This window comes from Mesoplodon densirostris, chromosome 2 (genome assembly GCF_025265405.1).
Source record: "Mesoplodon densirostris isolate mMesDen1 chromosome 2, mMesDen1 primary haplotype, whole genome shotgun sequence".
NCBI classification, from domain to species: domain Eukaryota; kingdom Metazoa; phylum Chordata; class Mammalia; order Artiodactyla; family Ziphiidae; genus Mesoplodon; species Mesoplodon densirostris.
Genome location: NC_082662.1, coordinates 34,152,379 through 34,171,792, shown reverse-complemented (window position 1 = coordinate 34,171,792; position 19,414 = coordinate 34,152,379). Strand labels below are relative to the sequence as shown.

General features: G+C 44.7%; 2 protein-coding genes across 2 annotated transcripts; both read left to right on the top strand.

Moving 5' to 3' along the window:
* Nucleotides 1-10,186: 10,186 nt before the first annotated feature.
* LOC132502794 (transcription factor ATOH7-like) lies at nucleotides 10,187-10,636 on the top strand. Its single transcript, XM_060118966.1, has one exon. It carries the CDS (start codon nucleotides 10,187-10,189, stop codon nucleotides 10,634-10,636), a length of 450 nt encoding a protein of 149 aa, XP_059974949.1.
* Nucleotides 10,637-11,308: 672 nt separating this feature from the next.
* Nucleotides 11,309-12,082, top strand: LOC132479082 (general transcription factor IIF subunit 2-like). The gene has a single exon (XM_060082646.1). It carries the CDS (start codon nucleotides 11,309-11,311, stop codon nucleotides 12,080-12,082), a length of 774 nt encoding a protein of 257 aa, XP_059938629.1.
* Nucleotides 12,083-19,414: the final 7,332 nt, after the last annotated feature.

Here is a 19,414-nt window from a genome sequence, read left to right as displayed (position 1 = left end):
GGCCCTCTCCTTCAATCAGTAATTCAAAGCTTGTTGAAAAATTTGTAATGCGATGTGAGGTGTGCCAGGAGCCCAAGCCAGGCCTGGTCCATAGCCTCCAGGCAATTAGGAAACATCCCTCTGGGGTACTGGCTGGCAGGGAGCACCTTGAGAGAGTCTGAGTCAGGAACCTACTTGCAGGCTGCGTGATGAAGTCCTAGGATGTGTGTGCCCATGTCTGGAGGGTCACTGGAAACAGCCTTCCAGGGAGCTGGTGTGGAGGCTGGCAGGTTGGTGCATAGGGAAATCAGAGGCCTGCTCATCAGCAGGATGATGCCCGAGGTGCACAGACTCTGCCATGGGAAGCTCCAGCGAGGTGGACACGAGGCTAGGCCTGGGGCTGTGAGCTCACAGGCATGTTCTGGACACACAGCTGGGACATAACATTAATGGATGCTCCCATGGACATGCCTCTGGCAGCAGTGCAGGTGGAGGTAGAGAAGCAAACAGAAGCACACTGGATCCAGGAAAAGTTTCTTCTTCCTGCAGTGTTCCTCCACAGCGCCATCTACTGACACAGCTTAATATTGTACTCACTGCAAAGGAGAAACGCGAAAAGGGGGATATCCAACTATCCCAGAGCAGGTATTGACCGGTAGGTTTGGAGCTGACAGGCAACAAATTGATAACTGTTGCAACAGGTGCAATGGAAAAGTAATTTGTGGAAGATTAGTGTGATGGGATACCACTCAGCACTAAATAGAAAGAACTACTGATATAGGCAACAGCACAGATGTATGGCAAAAATGGCACGTTGAACGAAAGAAACCAGACACAAGAGTAAATACTGTCATATGAAATTCTAGACCACATGAGACTCATTTATAGGGAAAAATGTCAATCAGTGTTGCCTGAGGATTTGGGGTGGATGGTATTGACTGCAAAGGATCACAGAGGAATTTGGGGGACATGATAGAAACATTCTAAATATATCTGGATTGTGGTAGTAGTTACATAGGTGTATGTAGGTTACATAGGTGCTGGTGAGCGAGTGGAGAGCCCACAGTCTTGATTTGTATGTGTGTACTTGCCTCAAAACTCCACAAATCTGTAAAATATAGGCTGGTTATAAAAGTCTTCACCTCAGCAAAACCAAAAGAAATCTTGTGAGTTTGAGAATTTCAATTCCTAGGTCTCAGGCATATCAATGGCCCAGAGGGGGTTTACTGAACTTGCCTTATGAATATATGTATACAATGAACTATTTCTCCTCCTAACAAGAACACTTAATGTGAATAACGGAAGATTGACTAGAGCACCTTTTAACTCAGTGCTCCTGGTGCTGGGCTCCCATCCCAGCAAGCTCCCACATGGTATCAAAATTGGGCATGACCCCGATGTTCATAGCAGCACTATTCACAAATAGCCAAGACATGGAAACAACCTAAATGTCCATCGACAGATGAATGGATAAAGATGATGTGGTACATATACACAATGGAATATTACTCAGCCATAAAAAAGAATGAAATAATGCCACTTGTAGCAACATGGATGGACCTAAAAATGATCATACTAAGTGAAGTAAGAAAGACAAATATCATATGACATCACTTATATGTGGAATTTAAAATATGACACAAATGAACTTATCTATGAAACAGAAACAGACTCACAGACATAGAGAACAGACATGTGGTTGCCAAGGGGGAGGGGAGGTGGGGGAGGGATGGAGTGGGAGTTGGGGGTTAGCAGATGCAAACTAGTATATATAGAATGGATAAATAACAAGGTCCTACTGTGTAACACAGGGAACTATATTCAATATCCTGAGATAAACCATAATAGAAAAGAACATAAAAAAGAATGTATATATATGTATAACTGAATCACCTTGCTGTACAGCAGAAATTAACACTACATTGTAAATCAACTATACTTCAATAAAAAAAGAAAGAAAAAAGTGAGCTTGTGTAAGGATGGTCGTTTTGGAATTCTCCGCCATGGTGGAGAGTTAGAGGTAATCTAGGTATTCATCTATCTGGGGAAGTGGATGAGTATAACATGGAGGAGACACTCAGCGGGATACAGTGCAGAAGTTAGAAGCACAGATGACATACACACACATAGATAGATCTTAAAAACAGAGTGCTGGGTGAAAAGGCAGTAAACAGACTAAAGTCTAGCATATAATACCATGTATGAAAATTAAAAGTACAGCTCACAGGGACTTCCCTGGCAGTCCAGTGGTTAAGACTTTGCCTTCCAATGCAGGGGTATGGTTTCGATCCCTGGTTGGGGAACCAAGATCCCACATGCCTCCAGCCAAATACCGAAGACAAAACAGAAGCAATATTGTAACAAATTCAATAAAGACTTTAAAAAATGGTCTGCATCAAAAAAATCTTAAAAAAACAGCACAGCTCACAAGATAATACCATATATTTTGCAAGAATACACACACATACACGTCAAAATATTTTGAGAGTTTTTTGTTTAATAAGGGGAGTAGAAGTGAGAAATGGGCATAGAAGGGAGTATCTAAATGAACAAGAAAGGGACCTTGCCCAGGCCGATGATAAAAGCATGTTATGAACTGTGGCCAAATGGACCTCAACTGATCGACATGTTATAGAAGCAAACCGAGAGCTCCAAAACAAGAGTTTTGGACTGTATAAAAGGGCCAGGAGAACAGAATGTCTCAGGAGAATTCCACTCACACCATCCTCAGGCCAAACCTGCCTCATGCTACCGAGCTGATCTCTGTGCAGGGTTATGGCGACTGGGAACTGTTAGCGCAGGACAGCGTGTGTCTGCGTGTGTATCAGTGTCCATGACATCGGTGTTGAGATGCACATGGGTTAGAATTCAGAGTCCACTTGCAGTTTTCCCTAAGCTTTACTCCCTGTGGAGTCTCTTATATAAAAATAATACGATCTCCATTTATATTTGATGTAAGGAATGGGAATGGAGACATGCGCTAAACTCAGGCAGCAAGATAACCAAGACATGGGAGTAGCTGAGAACCCCATCTTGAGAAAAAGACCCTTAACTGAGGGAGGTGCCCCTCCAGGTTGTATGCCTGCTGGTCATCATCCAGTACCCCCCGTGTCCACCAGGTCACCAGGATTCTGCATACCACATTCCCAGGAGTTCTGGGATGGGCCAGGTGCCCCACTGGTAGGGACACAAGGCCCCATGATGGAGAGTGGGAATCATCAGGCCTGGTGAGGGCTGGTTGGGGCAGATGTCCTAGCAGGAGCAGGGGCGGCTTATCTGGGCCCAAGGCCCATTGCAGGTTGGGGAAGAAGCAGGGTGAGGAGGAGGGGCAGGGGTCAAGGGAGGCATGTGGGAGAAGAGCGGAGCAAGTTGGCAGGGGTGGCGAATGAAGGGGAGAGGGAGAGGAGGAAGGCAGGTGGGAGGAGGAGCAGGGGGACAGGCCAGGGTAGAGGTGACACAGGCAGGGAGGTGGGAAGGGGCAAAACTGGTAAGAGGAGGGAGACAGTCTGGGCATGTGGTAGGAAGAGGACCAGTTTGGTCTGAGTAGCTGGTGACTGAGGCAGGCACAGGGTGAACAGACAGGGAAGTCATAGGGATAAGAGGCAGGACAGGAGGAAGGAAGTGAGCTGAAAGCTGAGCTGGGGCAAGGGGAGAAGTATGATGAAGAGGAGGTTGAACAGGAATGAGACAGGGCAGCTTCTTCTTCATGGCTCTCCGTTGAGAAGTGATGGGCTCAGTGTTCTGCATTCTCTTTGCTTGATGCCATTATGACTCAGATTCCAACAACAGAGAGTCCAAAATTCTCTGACATTTTGACTTGGAAGATACCTTTGAGATCTGTGAGTACAGCTTTCTCCATCTTATAAATTAAGAACCAAAGGCCCAGAGGGTTGTCCAAAGTCACCCAAAGGTTAGTTAGGGGCATAGTTTGGGTAGAATCCAATGCAGAGCTCATCAAAACAATCCCAGGCTGACCAGGGAGTGGGTCAAAGTGCAAGGCTCTCCAGCGTGTGGAGGCGGCCCCTCTGCACATTAGGGCCCACCCTGGATAGAGGCAATGTAGGTGCCCACTCTCCATCCTTGAAAGGCACCTTCTATCCCTGTCTAGCTGTCGTCAGAACCTGCAAGGAGCCTCTTATCTTCCCACCATTGAAAAGCCTGCTGCATACGCACAGAAAAGGGACTGAACATGAAGGAAACACTAATGCTGACCGGTTCATCAAGCAATAACTGAGCTCAAACGGCCCTGGGGTATGGGCACTGGGGGAAGAAGGACCTGGAGCAGGGGGATGGGGATGGGTCAAGGAGAATTTAGAGCCTCCCTCTAGTCATTGCATTAGACGTTCCCACACGTTTCTCATTGTTTGTCTCATTAGACATTCACCAGACAGGGATGTTACCTCCATTTTAAGGAAGAAGAAACTATGCCCAGAGAGGCAAATACACTTGCCCAGGGCACCCAGCCTTGAGTAACAATACCAAGACCAGAATCCTGGCACCTGGTTCTGCGCTCTTTCCATTAAATGAGTACACTGGGAAGTGGGATGGGAACACAAGGGGACAAGCCCCTGAACCAGAATGAGAATTTGGTTGAGTTTAGAATTTTAGGTTCCATGTTATTTTCTCTCAGAAATTTGAAGCTATTGCTTCACTGTATTTTTAGAATGAGGATTGTAAATTTTCATCTGAACTCTGAAGTCAACATGATATATACTCCATTGATAGGGAATCTGTTTTCTTTGTGCTTTTAAGATTTTTTTCTTAATCCTTGGTTTCTGAAATTTCATTACAATATTCCTTTTTCACTTTATTCTGCCAAGTCCTTGGTGAGGTCTTTCCATTTGAGGGTTTCATCAGTTCTGGGAAATCCCTTTGAGAATTGCTTGAGAGGTCTCTCTTCTCCAGTATCTTCCCTTCTTCTGGAACTCTTATTTGATGGACGTTGAAACTTCTGGACCTGTCTCTTAACTTTCCTTTAAAACATTTTATATCTTTGTGTTTGGGGGATATCTTTTGAAAGAATTCCTCAGCTTAATCTTCCAGCTCACTGATCTCATCTTCACCTGCATCCATGCTGCTATAGGGCCTCTTCTAGTGAATATTTTATTTCAGATTAAGTTTTTGATCTCCAAGCTCTTTAGCTGATTAACGTCTATGATGCTCTAACCTCTTTCATCTCTGAGAATACTAATTTTTCTAAAGTCCTATTCTGCTTGCTCTGTTTCCTTGGGCTCTTCTGTCTCTGTTCTGTCTCTCTCTTCTATGATTTTAGAATTCATCAAATGTTTAGGATTCTTGTGCACTCATTTTCGTCACTGACAGTCCTGTTAACTAACCTAGTTATGGTATTCAGGGATTCCTAACAGTTTCTGGTCCACTGGAAGAAACGCTTGTTGGTTACTAGCATTGTAATAAATTTATTAAAATATTTTTTCTTTCTTTTCTATGATTCAGGGCAGAAGAGGGAGGCTATAGTATTATTAAGCCTCCCACCTGGGACCAGAACTTCTGCTTTATCAGTGTATTCTGTGCTATTACCTTATGTATGTATGTATATGTGTGTGCATGCTCCTTTCCCTGAACTCTTAATAGGCTGTATTAATTAGCATTCTCCAGAGAAACAGAACCAATAGGAGATATAGAGAGATATGGATATAGATAGATAAAGATTATATAAATTTATGTTAATTATATTATATTAGTGATAATATATTATTATAGTATATGTATAGTCAATATATTATATATTTAGATAACATTTATAACATGTTTAATTAAAATAATATATTAATGTGATACTTACTATATCAGAATTTATTATAAGGAGTTGGTTCATACAATTATGGAGGCTGGCAAATCCAAAAACTTCAGTGTGGGCCCACAGGCTGGAGAACCAGGCGAGCTGATGTTCTAGTTTGAGTCTGGAGGCCATTTGCTGGAGAATTCTCTTTTGCCTGGAGGATGCCAGTCTTCTGTTCCATTCAAACCTTCAGCTGATAAGTCGAAGCCCATTCACACTATGGAGGGCAATCAGCTTTAACAAAAGTCCACCTATTTAAGTGCTAACCTCACCCCAAAACACCCTCACAGAATAATGTTCTTGTTGATTGTTAGGACCTTTATATATAATCCAGTTATTAATCCTTTGTTGGTTTTAGATGTTGCACCTATTTCTTTGCAGTTTGTCATTTTATTTGCCTTTTAGTTTATGGAAACTTCTGTAAAGACATTTTCATTTTTGTGTAGTTAGGCTTGCCTAAGTCTTACTTCATGATTTGTGTTTACCTCAGGAAAACCTGACAACCACTAGGTTACAACAAAAACGTTCTCCTCTGGTTCCCCTAAAATGTTTACATTTAGCTCTTTAAGGCAGTAGAAGTAGAGGTTAGGAACCTGGATGCCGAAAGAGACTGCTTGGGTTGGAATCATGGCTCCCATTATGAGTATGCTGAAATAAAATTAGTTTCATATGAATTTTGCCTATTTAGTCAACAAATATCTTTTAAGCACGTATTTGATGCCAGACACTGTTTATATAATACAGCAGTAAACAAAACAAAAACCCTTACCATTATGGAACTGACACTCTAGTGGATAACAAGCTAACATTTACTGAGCCCTCACTACTGTCACTCACTTTACTAAATCATTTAATCCTCATAACAACCTTATAAGGTAGGTACTATACTATTATTATTCCCATTTTTCCGATAAGGAAGAGGAGGCATGGAGAGGTTAAGTGACACCTCCCCACCCCCACCCCAAGGCCACACAACCAGTAAGTGGCACGGTCAGGGTTTGAACTTGGGCGTCCCATCTCCAGAGCATGCGCTTCAAGCCCTCACCTCACGATGCTATCTTCTTCCGTTGTCCAGAGGTGACATCTGTGAGGGTTAGGCTCTAGTTTCATAGGGCCAAATAGTTTTCCAAAAAGGCAGTGCCAGTTTAGGATTCCATCAATCCTTCACTCATGCTACCAATTTTTATTTAGCGACTCCTATGCTGGCATTCAGTGAGGGACAAGACAGACACGCTCTGTCGTCACAAAGTGATTACCACATAATGGGGACACAAATAAACAGAAGGTCCTTAGGAAACATGTGCCCAGTGCTGACAGAGGAGACACTGTCAAGCACTAGGAGCGTACCTGTGTCAGACTTGGTGGTTCAGGAAAGAGAGAGCAAACTTCTCAGGTAACCTTGTGAGAAGAATGGCGTCGCGCGGGTCACGTGGCTGGGGAGGAGCGCGTGCGGGAGTAGGGGTTGGGAAGAGGAATTAGCTGAGCCGGTGGGGTGGGGTTACTATGGCAGCAATGTCGGTGAAAGGAAATAATAACGAAGACCTGGCGGCGAGAGAGAGCAATGGAGGTTTAATTGAGTTTACAAGCTCCTTACAAGCGGAGTTTTAGGGAGTTTCTGCAAGAGATTAAACTGAACAGCAGTCCCTTCTAGAAAGGCTTGGTAAGCCACCTGAAAGAGAATGGACTTCATTCTATGAAAGGTGGGGAGGCTCCGAAGGCTATTAAGAAAGAGAAAGACATTTCTTTTCTTTTCTTTTCTTTTTTTGCGGTACACGGGCCTCTCACTGCTGTGGCCTCTCCCGTTGCGGAGCACAGGCTCCGGACGCGCAGGCTCAGCGGCCATGGCTCACGGGCCCAGCCGCTCCGCGGCATGTGGGATCTTCCCAGACCAGGGCACGAACCCGTGTCTCCTGCATTGGCAGGCGGACTCCCAACCACTGCGCCACCAGGGAAGCCCGACATTCCTTTTTTTTTTAATTTATCTATTTATTTATTTTTGGTTGTGTTGGGTCTTTGTTGCTGTGCGTGGGCTTTCTCTAGTTGCGGCGAGCGGGGGCTGCTCTTCGTTGCGGAGCGCGGGCTTCTCATTCCAGTGGCTTCTCTTGTTGCGGAGCATGGGCTCTAGGCGTGCGGGCTTGAGTAGTTGTGGCGCACGGGCTTAATTGCTCCGTGGCTGTGGGCTTCTCCTGGTCTAGGGCTCGAACCGGTGTCCCCTGCCTTGGCAGGCGGATTCTTAAGCACTGCGCCACCAGGGAAGCCAAAGGAGGACATATTTATAATCACGTTTTAGGGACTTGCCTGTCGGTCCAGTGGTTAAGAATCTGCCTTCCAATGCAGGCGACGTGGGTTCGATCCCTGGTCAGGGAATTAAGATCCCACATGCCACAGGGCAACTAAGCCCGCACGCTGCAACTACTGAGCCTGCACGCTCTAGCGCCCACACGCCACAGCTAGAGAGAAGCCTGCGTGCTGCAACGAAAGATCCCTCATGCCGCAACGAAGATGCCGTGTGCCTCAACTAAGACCCGATGCAGCCAAAATAAAATTAAAAAAAAAAAAACAGAATCATGTTTTAGAAACACTACTCTGACTCCAGTGTGTGCAATATAGTGACCAAGGAAGCAAATTCAGTGAAGAAGCTATTGCACTGAATCAGGAGAGAAAAGGAGAGTGGCCTCAACTGGGCCAGGGATAGTGGGAGCAATTTGAGATGAATTAAGGAGGCAGAATGGGCAGAACTTGCTGGCTCATTGGAGGGAGATATGGGAAGAATTAAGCTTAACATTCAAGTTTCTGGTTTAGGAAACAGGGTGGATGGGGGATACTGGGAGAGCAGGTTTGTTTGTGGGGAGAAGGCATGAGAAGGTGATGGGTCCTGGTTTTGACCTATTAGGAATTGTGTGCATAGCAGGACATCAGTTGGCATTTGGGTGGTCTGCCAGAAGCTCAGGAGAGAGATCTGAACTATGGTTGCCCTTTTGAGAGGATTCTGCAGAAATATAATCTTCAAAAGGCGTGTAGAGTGAGAAGGGACAGCACCTGGGACCAAGGAACAGCAGTTATGGCCCCAGACACACTGAGGTGCCCACAAAGGAGACTGGAAATGGCAGTTCGCGAGGCAGGAGGAAACCCAGGAGCAGGGGGCATCATGGAACCCACGGGAAGAGAATGTTTTAAGATGAAGGGAGCAATCAGGAGGGGGAAAGAGGACTTTCTGCATTTAGCCAGAAGATGGTGAGAGCAATTTTAATTCAGAGTCAAAGTGGCTGGTCAGGGACTATGAATGGTTATTCAGGTACCCCTCAGGGTACCTGCATCTCCAGCCTTTCTAAAGATGCTGAAGCAAGCTGCCTTCCCTCGAACACCCCCTACACTGGAGAATTAAGGAAAATGGGTTCAGTGGGGGAAATAATCCATTAAGCTATCCACCCTCATGAGTATGCTTTAGGAGATTAGGGGAAAAACCCATAACTGAATCAATGTGATTGGCTTTCCAGGGTGGTTGTAACCCAATCCCATCAAGGAATTCCCTAAAGGTGGCAATAAATAGAGCTAAGGAGAGGGAGTGTGTTCTTCCTTCCAGGGAGAGGCAGCCTGGGGCCTGAGTGAGCCCTTGCTCATCAGGGAGCACCCTTCCTTGTAAGCCTTGCTCAGCACAGCTTTCTGCCTGCTCTGGTGAGTCTCAACCTGGTAGAAGGGGCTTCCTTCCCGGCTTCCTTTCGTAAAATTATGCTCACTCTTTGCTCTCTATGCCTTAGGCATGAGGGCAGCCAGCGAGGTTATCTCAAGAAATACAGCCTCTCAGCTCCTTCTGGTTTAAATGGATTGGGATTTGAATTGGAAGGTTTCCCCACTTAGGTCAGAGAGAATACGGCAGAGCAGAGGTTGTTGAAGCTACAGTGGTGGTGGTTGATCCACGGTGGGCTTTAGGAGCTGTGAGGCAGGATTGCTCTGCCTGCAAGTCAGTTGCAGACGCCTGCTCTCTGGACCTCAAAATATAGGCCTGGGGGAAAAAAAGAAGAAGAAGAAGAAACAAGATATAGGCCTGGAACCTGCTAACCTCTCGGGCTTTCCCAGAGGACTTGAAAGACATTTCCCGAACCAGCGACACCAATTCTGCTGCAGTAAAGTTCCCTTCTCTTTTTCAACTTCACGTTGGGAAAATGACTTTCTCTTCCACATCTCAATTTCCCCTAAACTTTGGCAAGTGAAGACATCAATCTGGTTATCCAATCGGACAGAGGGCGGGGCCCCGCACTCCCACTACAAACTTCGATTCCACACGGTTGCTTTGAGCATGACTTATTTGCTACGAAGAGCCAAGTTGCAGAGCGGCTCCATACACCAGCCCACGCACAGGTCCTGAGCAGACCAGAGAGCTCGGCGCCTCCCTCTGTCCAGCGGGGGATGAAGTCCTGCAAGCCCAGCAACCCGGCGGCGGGAGCGCGTGCCGCGCCCCCGTGTGCGGGCGGCGCCGAGTGCGCGGGCACGTGCGCCGGGGAGGGGCGGCTGGAGAGCGCGGCGCTCAGGCGCCTAGCGGCCAACGCGCGCGAGCGCCGCCGCACGCAGGGGCTCAGCATGGCTTTCGACCGTCTGCGCAGGGTGGTACCCCAATGGGGCCAGGATAAAAAAAAACTGTCCAAGTACGAGACCCTGCAGATGGCGCTGAGCTACATCATGGCTCTGATCCGCATCCTGGCCGAGGCAGAGCGATTCGGCTCCGAGCGGGACTGGGTCAATCTCCAGCTGTTGTCTCTGCCAACAGCTGGTGTCAGGGTCTCTCCCTGTGCTCAGGTCAGGTTGGCAGGGAGGACGTGCCCCCAGGCCAAGGCCCTCCGTGCCTCTTATTTTGTGTGAAAGCAGGAGGGCAAAGCAGGATATCTGAATTCTGGGCGGTGGGACCTGGGCGGGGCGCGGGGCGTGGTGTCCACCTCCACTCCATTTTTTCACAACAAACAAACCAATCAAATAAGACCTTTCGTTCCTTCAAAAAAATAAAATAAAATAATTAAACGCCTACAGCACTGAAAGCCACAAACTCTACCCTCATGGGGCTTACAGTCTATTGGGGAAGAGATACGATAATATAATAAATATATAAAATATAAATTATCTAGGTTATTTCACGGTGACTGGTGCTCTGGAGAAAAATAAAGCAGGGGAGAGGGACAGGGAGAAACAGGGTGGTAGGGAAGGTGCTTAGGAGATGGCTGTGTCTTAGAAAACTCTTCACATCAGTAGATAGGAGCTCCTGTAATTTTAATTGCTGAAGTACTTCGTTTCAGGATGTGCCACACTTGTTTATCAAACTCCCCACGTTTATGATGGTTTCCCATCTTCCCTTATTCTGAATCACTTGACAGTTGTTGTATAGCACTCTTTAGATTCTAACAAGGATAACATTTCTGAAGTCAGCATGTGTTTTATATTTCCTTGCTAGGTTCCTGGATTCCAGCAGCTGGTTTTGGTGTCCTGCTTCCCTCTTCATCCCTAGCTGGCTCACCCTTTGCACCCTCAGCTCAGATGCACATGGCCTCCAGAGGCAGCAGACGCAAGCCCCAGAGCATTGCACTCAGCTTGGAGGGAATCCAACAGAACCAGCGGATGTGGCTGGTGAAGCTTCCTAAATACCTGTCACAGCAGTGGTCTGAAGCTTCTGGAAGCGGTGAAGTAGGGAAGTTGCAGATTGCCAAAAATCAAGGAAAGTCTGAAATCTCATTTATTTTGAATAAGGAACTTACAGGCATTCGGGGTACAGATGGACAACCTGCCCCGGTCACTGTTCCCAGGGAGCATCAGCTTGTCTTGCAGGGGGTCAGAGAGCAGGTCCTCACAGTGCTGACTGAGCATGCACCAGATCAGCTCTCCCTGGAAGGAACGGTGGTACATCGGGGAGAATGCAGACCTACTCTGAGTGAAAACTACATGAGGCTGAAGAGAAAGCAAATAGAGGAGGCTTCCAAACCTGCCAGAACCGTACAGAAACTGGAGAGGGTAGTCACGACCAATTATAAACCTGTTGCCAATCATCAGTACAATATTGAATATGAGAAGAAAAAGAAAGAAAGTGGAAAGAGAGTGAAGTCTGATAAAGACCAAGTTTTAAGCTTGCTATTTGCTGCCTTTGAGAAACACCAGTATTATAAAATAAAGGACTTGGTTGACATCACTATGCAACCTGTGGTGTACCTGAAGGAAATCTTGAATGAAATCGGTGTTCGTAATTTAAAAGGGCCCCACAAAAACACATGGGAGCTAAAAGCAGAGTACCGGTATTATCCGGCAGCAGCCAAGAATGAGTGAGACAGCGCTTTGTCAAGAAGCGTCAATATGAGCGTGACAATCTTCTGACGCTAAAAGTGATGTGAGGCTGTGCTATTATTGCTAAGAGATAGGGCGGTTAAATATCTTTTTAAGTATTCACATTTAGGTTGTAAAACAGGCAAATAAAAAAAGATGTAAACGGAGAAAATGTTGTCTGAGGACTGCCCGTCTTTGCTGCATCCCCAAAGAGCTCAGCTCCTCTCAGTCTAAAGAGAAGTGTCATCAGAAACTGGACAGGGGTGGGACCGGGGGTGGGCCTGGGGTGGAGGGCAGGGTTGGCTGGGGTAGGCGTGGAGGCAAGCACATTCTACATTCTAAAATTACCGAAGAACACAGTCGTTTTTGAAATGTTTAAAACGTATGGTCCTTTCATATGCAGAAACATCAATGAAAAAATATTTAGAGTAAGAGAGTGAGATAATTAAAACTGGCAGGTGGCAGGTGGAGGAGGATGGACTCCGACTGATGGAGTGGAAACAGGCTGCATTAGAGATCCTTGCCTTACTTCAAGGGAATTGTGAGTTGTATCTTAAATTTGGATCCCTGGTCGTTGCCTGAGACATCTTTTCAAGAGATTCCACTCGGGCAGCAAGCACTGAAATGAAAATTGACAAGGATAATGGCAACAGTGACAATAATAATGGCTAACATTTATGCACTTGGTGTAAGCTAGGTGCTGTGCTTAGGACTTGATGTCATTTATTAGATATTTTTTTTCTTTCAGCAGCTCCATGAGGGAGGTGTGGAGTCTCTCTTCTGCTCTCCCACCTCATCCTTCAAAGGCTGCTGAGGGATGTGGGGTTGAGGAAGGGTTTTGTTTTTTTTTTTAATTTTTATTTGTTTTGGCTGCGCCGGGTCTTAGTTAGACGTGGAGGTCTGGAGGCCAGAGGAGGTCTGTTTCACTGCCTTGTTCAGGGTGTTCTGCTGCACGGGGACCAGTCTCATTCCTGGAATGTGCCGCGACAAGGGGTACAAATGTTTCCTCTGGGCCAGGAGCTAGAGAGGGAGTTGGCGTGCTGTCATCCAGGGTCCAACAGGGCTGTCTGGAGGAGTGGAGAGACCTTGGTCGATGTAGGCTGAGAAGTGGCATCTGATGCCAGGGCTGCGGAAGGAATCATAAGCAGACACCTAGAGCAGAGGTGCCTTCTCTGCGTCAGGCTTACTGAAGGAGAGACGCGTCAGTGATGGGAAACCTCCGAGTAACCAGCTCGGCACCTGTGAGAGCACTGGCCTTCTTCATCTACCAGAGCCAACCAGAGCTGGCTTACACCAGAGGGCTTGAAATCAGATCTCAAGAGTACCAGTTCACATACTACTTTCCTTTCTCCTCCATCCTTACACGTTGGCGGGTCCCAAACAGTGGTTAATGAATAGGGGAGGAGACAGCAGGAAGCGAGGAGGCGGCAGAGTGATGAAGCTGTTCCCACGTGGGGAAGGTGAGAGGGCCCAACACTGAGCCCTGTCTGGGCGTTCTGATCACTGTATCAAGACTGTTTGGGACCTAAAGTGACTGTAGGGCTATTTATTTCCTAGAGAAGAAAAGGGCGGGTTTGTCAGTCTCTTCCAGGGAAGGAGGTTACTCCATAAATGAATATTAAAGAGATGGTAAGAGGCAAAAAGAAAATTAGTTTGATTAAGTCTTGAATGTTGCTTATTCAACTGGTAGGGTGAGTAACTCTAGTCAGGGGAGTAACGTGAAGGCAGCCAATGTTGTGTGACTTTAGTCCAACAACAATCAGCTGCTGAGTACAGGCCCAGAGTCAGAGTTGGGGTTATCAAGGGTTGGAGGTTTTCTAGGTTAGTATGATGGGTGGAGAGAGGGGAGAGAGTTGAAGCTGTTTACAAAGATTTATAATGATGGAAAGGTGGAAAGTGGAGATAGGAGGGGAGAGACAGATAGTGGAAAGTAAACGGCATCAAGTCCTGGGAGACCCCAGTGGGGTCGAAGAATTACTGGAGTGTAGGTACCAGAGAACCTGAACTGGAAAGACAGGAGGTGGTGGTCAGTGATGTTAAGTAACTTCTGTGAAGTCATAAAGCCACCAAGAGGGGAAAGGGTGGCCTTCCATCAGTTAGACTGGTAGTCCCCAACTCATGCTCATTGTTTCTGTTCTATTACGAATGCTTGGAATAACTTTGACCTTTCCATCTTCATAACATTCCCTTCTGGAAACCATGGTGTCAACTTGAATGAATACTATATTTTCTACTACCAATTTTCTCGTTTTCTATAGGTTTTCTAAGAAATAGTTCTTAGGTCCTCCCATACTCTCCCTTCCCATTTATGCTGAGCTAGGTCTCCATCTGTCACATACTTTCTAAATAATGTCTCTGCCTGAAACAACAAGTTTTGTTTATTCCACACCTGGTATAAAACCTTAAGTGATTCCTTATTCACTGCTTCAAGTCATAGATGTCTACCTAATTTTCTAGGCCATCCACACTTTCTCCTGCTATTACTGAGAGCCTTCCATGAAATCTGAGTTCCAGTTACTCATAAAAGATGAATAAAGGGAATCATGCTCTATGTGATCTCATCGATGTCCTCAAAAGTAACAATTCTTATTGAAGTTCCAGGATGCTCTGAGTGACGCATGTAGTGCTGGCCAACCTGGGCTAGCTCCCAGAGAGGACACGCGTTTCCAGTCCAACATGGAGGGGGAATGAGTAGACCAGCCTATCCCATCAGATCGCGTGGCAAAGGACTTGCACTCAATGCATTCTTCTTAAATGAGTGAATGGCTTTCAATGCACGAACATTTACTAAACCTATCCATCCAATTAGACTGCTAAGGACAATTTATGGTTGAATTTAAGTCAATTTGAATAGGTAAGTGAAGCTCTGGAAATTTTAAAAGCAAGTGAGGAAAGTGGCTTCAAGGACTTTATGGCTATAGAAGGTTAAGAGTATTTGGAATGAAATGAATATCAAGATCATACAAATACATTTTGAGGATTGCAATTCATTTAGCTAGAACAATATGACTAAATTAAGCAAAGCATGGCTCTGTATCCCAAATGTAGAGAGGCGCTAACAATTATATTCAGAACTGGTAGAAAAGCAATTATACTCCAGTAAAGATGTTAAAAAAAAAAAAAAAGGAAGAAAGAACTGGTAGAGAGGGAGATTGAGAGACAGGGAGAGAGTGCCAGCTACCTGGTACTACCAAAGCTACCTGCTTTGTACTAAATTCCTCTACTTATACCATTAAAAAAAGAACTTATTTTATATATAAAATAGATAAACAACAAGGACCTACTGTGTAGCGCAGGGTTATAACCTAAAAGGGAAAAGAATCTGAAAATGAATATATATATTATATAATCATACAAGTGTTATATATATAATCAGTTTGCTGTACATCTGAAACTAACAAAACATTGTAAATTAACTATACTTCAATTTAAGAAAAGAACTTATTCAATGCTTATTTATTTTTGTCTCCACTGAGAGTCTTTTAAATAAGTCATAGTCGTACTTTTTTTTATTGAGGTATAATTGACATATATCATTATATTAATTTTAGGTATACAACATAATGATTCAATATTTGTATATACTGTAATATGATTATCACGATAAGTCTAGTTAAAACCTGTCACCATACATAGTTACAAAAATAGTTTTTTCTTGTGATGAGAACTTTTAAGATTTACTGTCTTAATAACTTTCAAATGTGCAATATAGTATTATTAATTATAGTTACCATGCTGTACATTATATCTCCATGACTTATTTATGACTGGAAGTTGTGCCTTTTGATTCCCTTCACCCATTTCGCCCCCTACCCCTCTGGCAATTACCAATCTGTTCTCTATGGTATGAACCTGTTGTTGTTGTTTGATTTTTTTAAAATATTCCACACATAAGTGAGACCATAACGTATCTTTCTCTGTCTGACTTATTTCAATTAGCAAAATGCCCTCAAGGTCCATCCATATTGTCACAGACAACAAGATTTCCTTCTCTTATGGCTGAATAATATTCCCTTGTGTGTGTGTGTGCTTGCATGTGCATGCATGCATCACATTTTCTTTATCCATTTATCTATGGATGGACATTTAGGTTGTTTCCATATCTTGGCTATTGTAAATAATGCTGCAATAAACATGGGGGTGCAGATATCTTTTTTTTTTTTTTTTGCGGTACGCGGGCCTCTCACTGTTGTGGCCTCTCCCATCACGGAGCACAGGCTCCGGGTGCACAGGCTCAGTGGCCATGCGTCACGGGCCCAGCCGCTCCACGGCATGTGGGATCTTCCCGGACCGGGGCACGAACCCACGTCCCCTGCATCGGCAGGCGGACTCTCAACCACTGCGCCACCAGGGAAGCCCCCAGATATCTTTTTGAGTTAGTGTTTTCCTTTTCCTCAGATAAATACCTAAAAGTGGAATTGCTGGATCATATGATCGTTCTATTTTTAATTTTTTTTTTTAAATTTTTGAGGAAACTCCATACTGTTTTCCACTGTGGCTGTACCAGTTAAGCCATGGTCATCCTTTATGTCTGAGTGAAAGAACTTGCAATCAGAATTCTGGATGGTGAAGGGACTACACACAAGAAGCCCATCAAGGATTACCAAGAACTACACTCTTTAGAGATTATTTAGCAGCAGGATAGCCCTGGCCTAAGAGATGTTACTCCTTTCCAATTCTGAACCTCAGCATGAAGGCAAAGGGCAGATGAGAAATAGATCAAAAGTAAAGATGACAATCGTAGTCACTTGAGGGTAACATTTCCAAGATTTGGGGAATAGGGACAATGGGAGAGGAGAAAAGTAACTCCCTAAGTGAAACCTGATAGCCATTCCAGGGCTTAGGCATTAATTTAACAAAGCTTAACACAAACCAAAACTTTAACGAAAATAACTATTTCCTATTTAAGAGGAATTTTTAAGTTGGGAGAAAGGCTTGATAAAGAAGTTGATTTAGCTGCTTATGGGTGAATTTGCCAAGGATGCTTTGGTGTTCCAGATAGCCCAGGTTAGCTGGAGGAATCAGAGGAGGTAAGGGGAATGGTTTGTCTTTATCCTCCATAACGTACCCATGTGGACTGATCATATTAGTTGCTTAATAGTAGATTATTAAAATAAAGGCTTAAGCTGCAAGGCTATATTGTACAGCACATGGAATATAGCCAACAGTTTATAATAACTTTAAATAGAGTATAATCTGTAAAAATATCGAATCACTATTTTGTACACCTGAAACTAACATAATATTGTAAATCAACTACACTTCAATTAAAAATAATAATAAAGCTAAGTAAGTCTCCTAAAGGGACTTCCCTGGTGGTCCAGTGGTAAAGAATCCACCTTCCAATGCAGGGAACACGGGTTCCATCCCTGGTTGGGGAACTAAGATCCCACATGCCATGGGGCAACTAAGCTCACACACCACAACTACTGAGCTCACGCGCCTCAACTAGAGAGCCCGTGTTCCGCAAACTACAGAGCCCACGCTCTCTGGAGCCTGCATGCCACAACTAGAAAGAAGCTCGCACACCACAACAAAGAGCCCCCTCGCTGCAACGAAAGATCCCACATGCCACAAGGAAGATCCCGTGTGTCACAACGAAGACCCGACATAGCCAAAAAACAAAACAAAACATAACAAAAAACCCCCCAAAACTCTCCTAAAAATAAATTTAAAAAAATAAAATAAAGGCTTATTTGTTAGGGTGCAGTGAACCCTCCAAAACAGTGATCCCCCTCTATCTCTGCCCCCAAATTTCTCACCTTTAGTCCCAGATGAGTGTGCTGGCAAAGCACTTGGTGAGGAGGCTTCTCCTGACCATGGCTTGTCTCCTGAAGAGACCTCATCCTTAGCTGTTTGTTGATTTCAGGGAAGCCAAGGTGTTAAATGTCTTAAAATTTCATCAAAATAGGATGGACAGGGACTTCCCTGGTGGTTCAGTGGTTAAGAATCCGCCTGCCAATGCAGGGGACACGGGTTTGAGCCCTGGTCTGGGAAGATCCCATATGCCACACAGCAACTAAGCCCATGCGTCACAACTACTGAGCCTGTGCTCTAGAGCCCAAGAGCCACAACTACTGAGTCTTCATGCCACAATTACTGAAGCCCGCGCACCTAGAGCCCATGCTCCACAACAAGAGAAGCCACCACAATGAGAAACCCGTGCACCGCAAAGAAGAGTAGCCCCAGCTCGCCACAACTAGAAAAAGCCTGTGCATAGCAATGAAGACCCAACGCAGCCAAAAATAAATAAATTAAATATATAAATTAAAAATAAAAACAGAATGGATAGCACAGTAGCCCTGCCCTGACAACTGCTCAATCTTTTTTTTTTTATCTCTTTGCCCCTCTTCAGCCTGTTTTCAGAAGTAGATACCTGCTCCTTATTTAATGCTACGGAATGTCTCTGAAAAAGTATCAGAGCCCCATCTTAAGGTTTCTGTAGAGAACCTGGGAGTGGGTGCTTGGAGCTTATTGGTTCACTCACTCGTATGTACCATGTCAAAAAAGGGGGCTTATTTATTATAGGACTAACAGCTTCTTACTTATAGAGCAAAGTGTTCCAGTACCAGAAACATTTTTCAGTGAGGAATTGTTGATAAGTGCAAAATTAGTTTTATACTCTTTAAACAGTACTTGAGGAACATATTCATTGGCCTTAAGGGTGATCAGAGATTGCTTTGACAAGTCGAATTGAGAAGCCCTCTTCCTGTGTGGTTCCTTTACTTCCCTTGATCATGACCCCAGTAAACTCTGTCAGCATCAGTACTTTAACAGGATGTTCCAGACCCCATCTTAGTTGCCACGACCAAGATTCGGAATCAGCCATCCTCTAGGAAGCCCAGATTCCATTTAGAAAAGGAGTATAAAGCAGCAGTTCCAAAACCTGGAACTTAGATGCTCAGTCAAGCCTTCTCACAGAAATGCTGAATCTCAGCCTCCTGGGGTGGAACCCAAGATAACCATATTTTTAATAAGCTGCAGTTGATTCTGATGCCCAGGCACATTTGGGAACCACTGATATAGATTCAGATTAGGCTATAAATTGCATATTTATGCCACTCCATATGACTAATTACAGTAAATAGGCTGATGCCAGAGACAGCACAAATTATTCAGTGACAGACTGACTTTATGCTGATGTGTCTAATTTAATCATCATTGTGCTAAGGATAATTTAACCGTTATCCTACTTGACTATAGGAATTTCTCAATCTGTTTATTTTATTATTTTTTTTTAAATTTTTTTTTTGTGTGTGTGTTACGTGGGCCTCTCACTGTTGTGGCCTCTCCCGTTGCAGAGCACAGGCTCCGGACACGCAGGCTCAGCGGCCA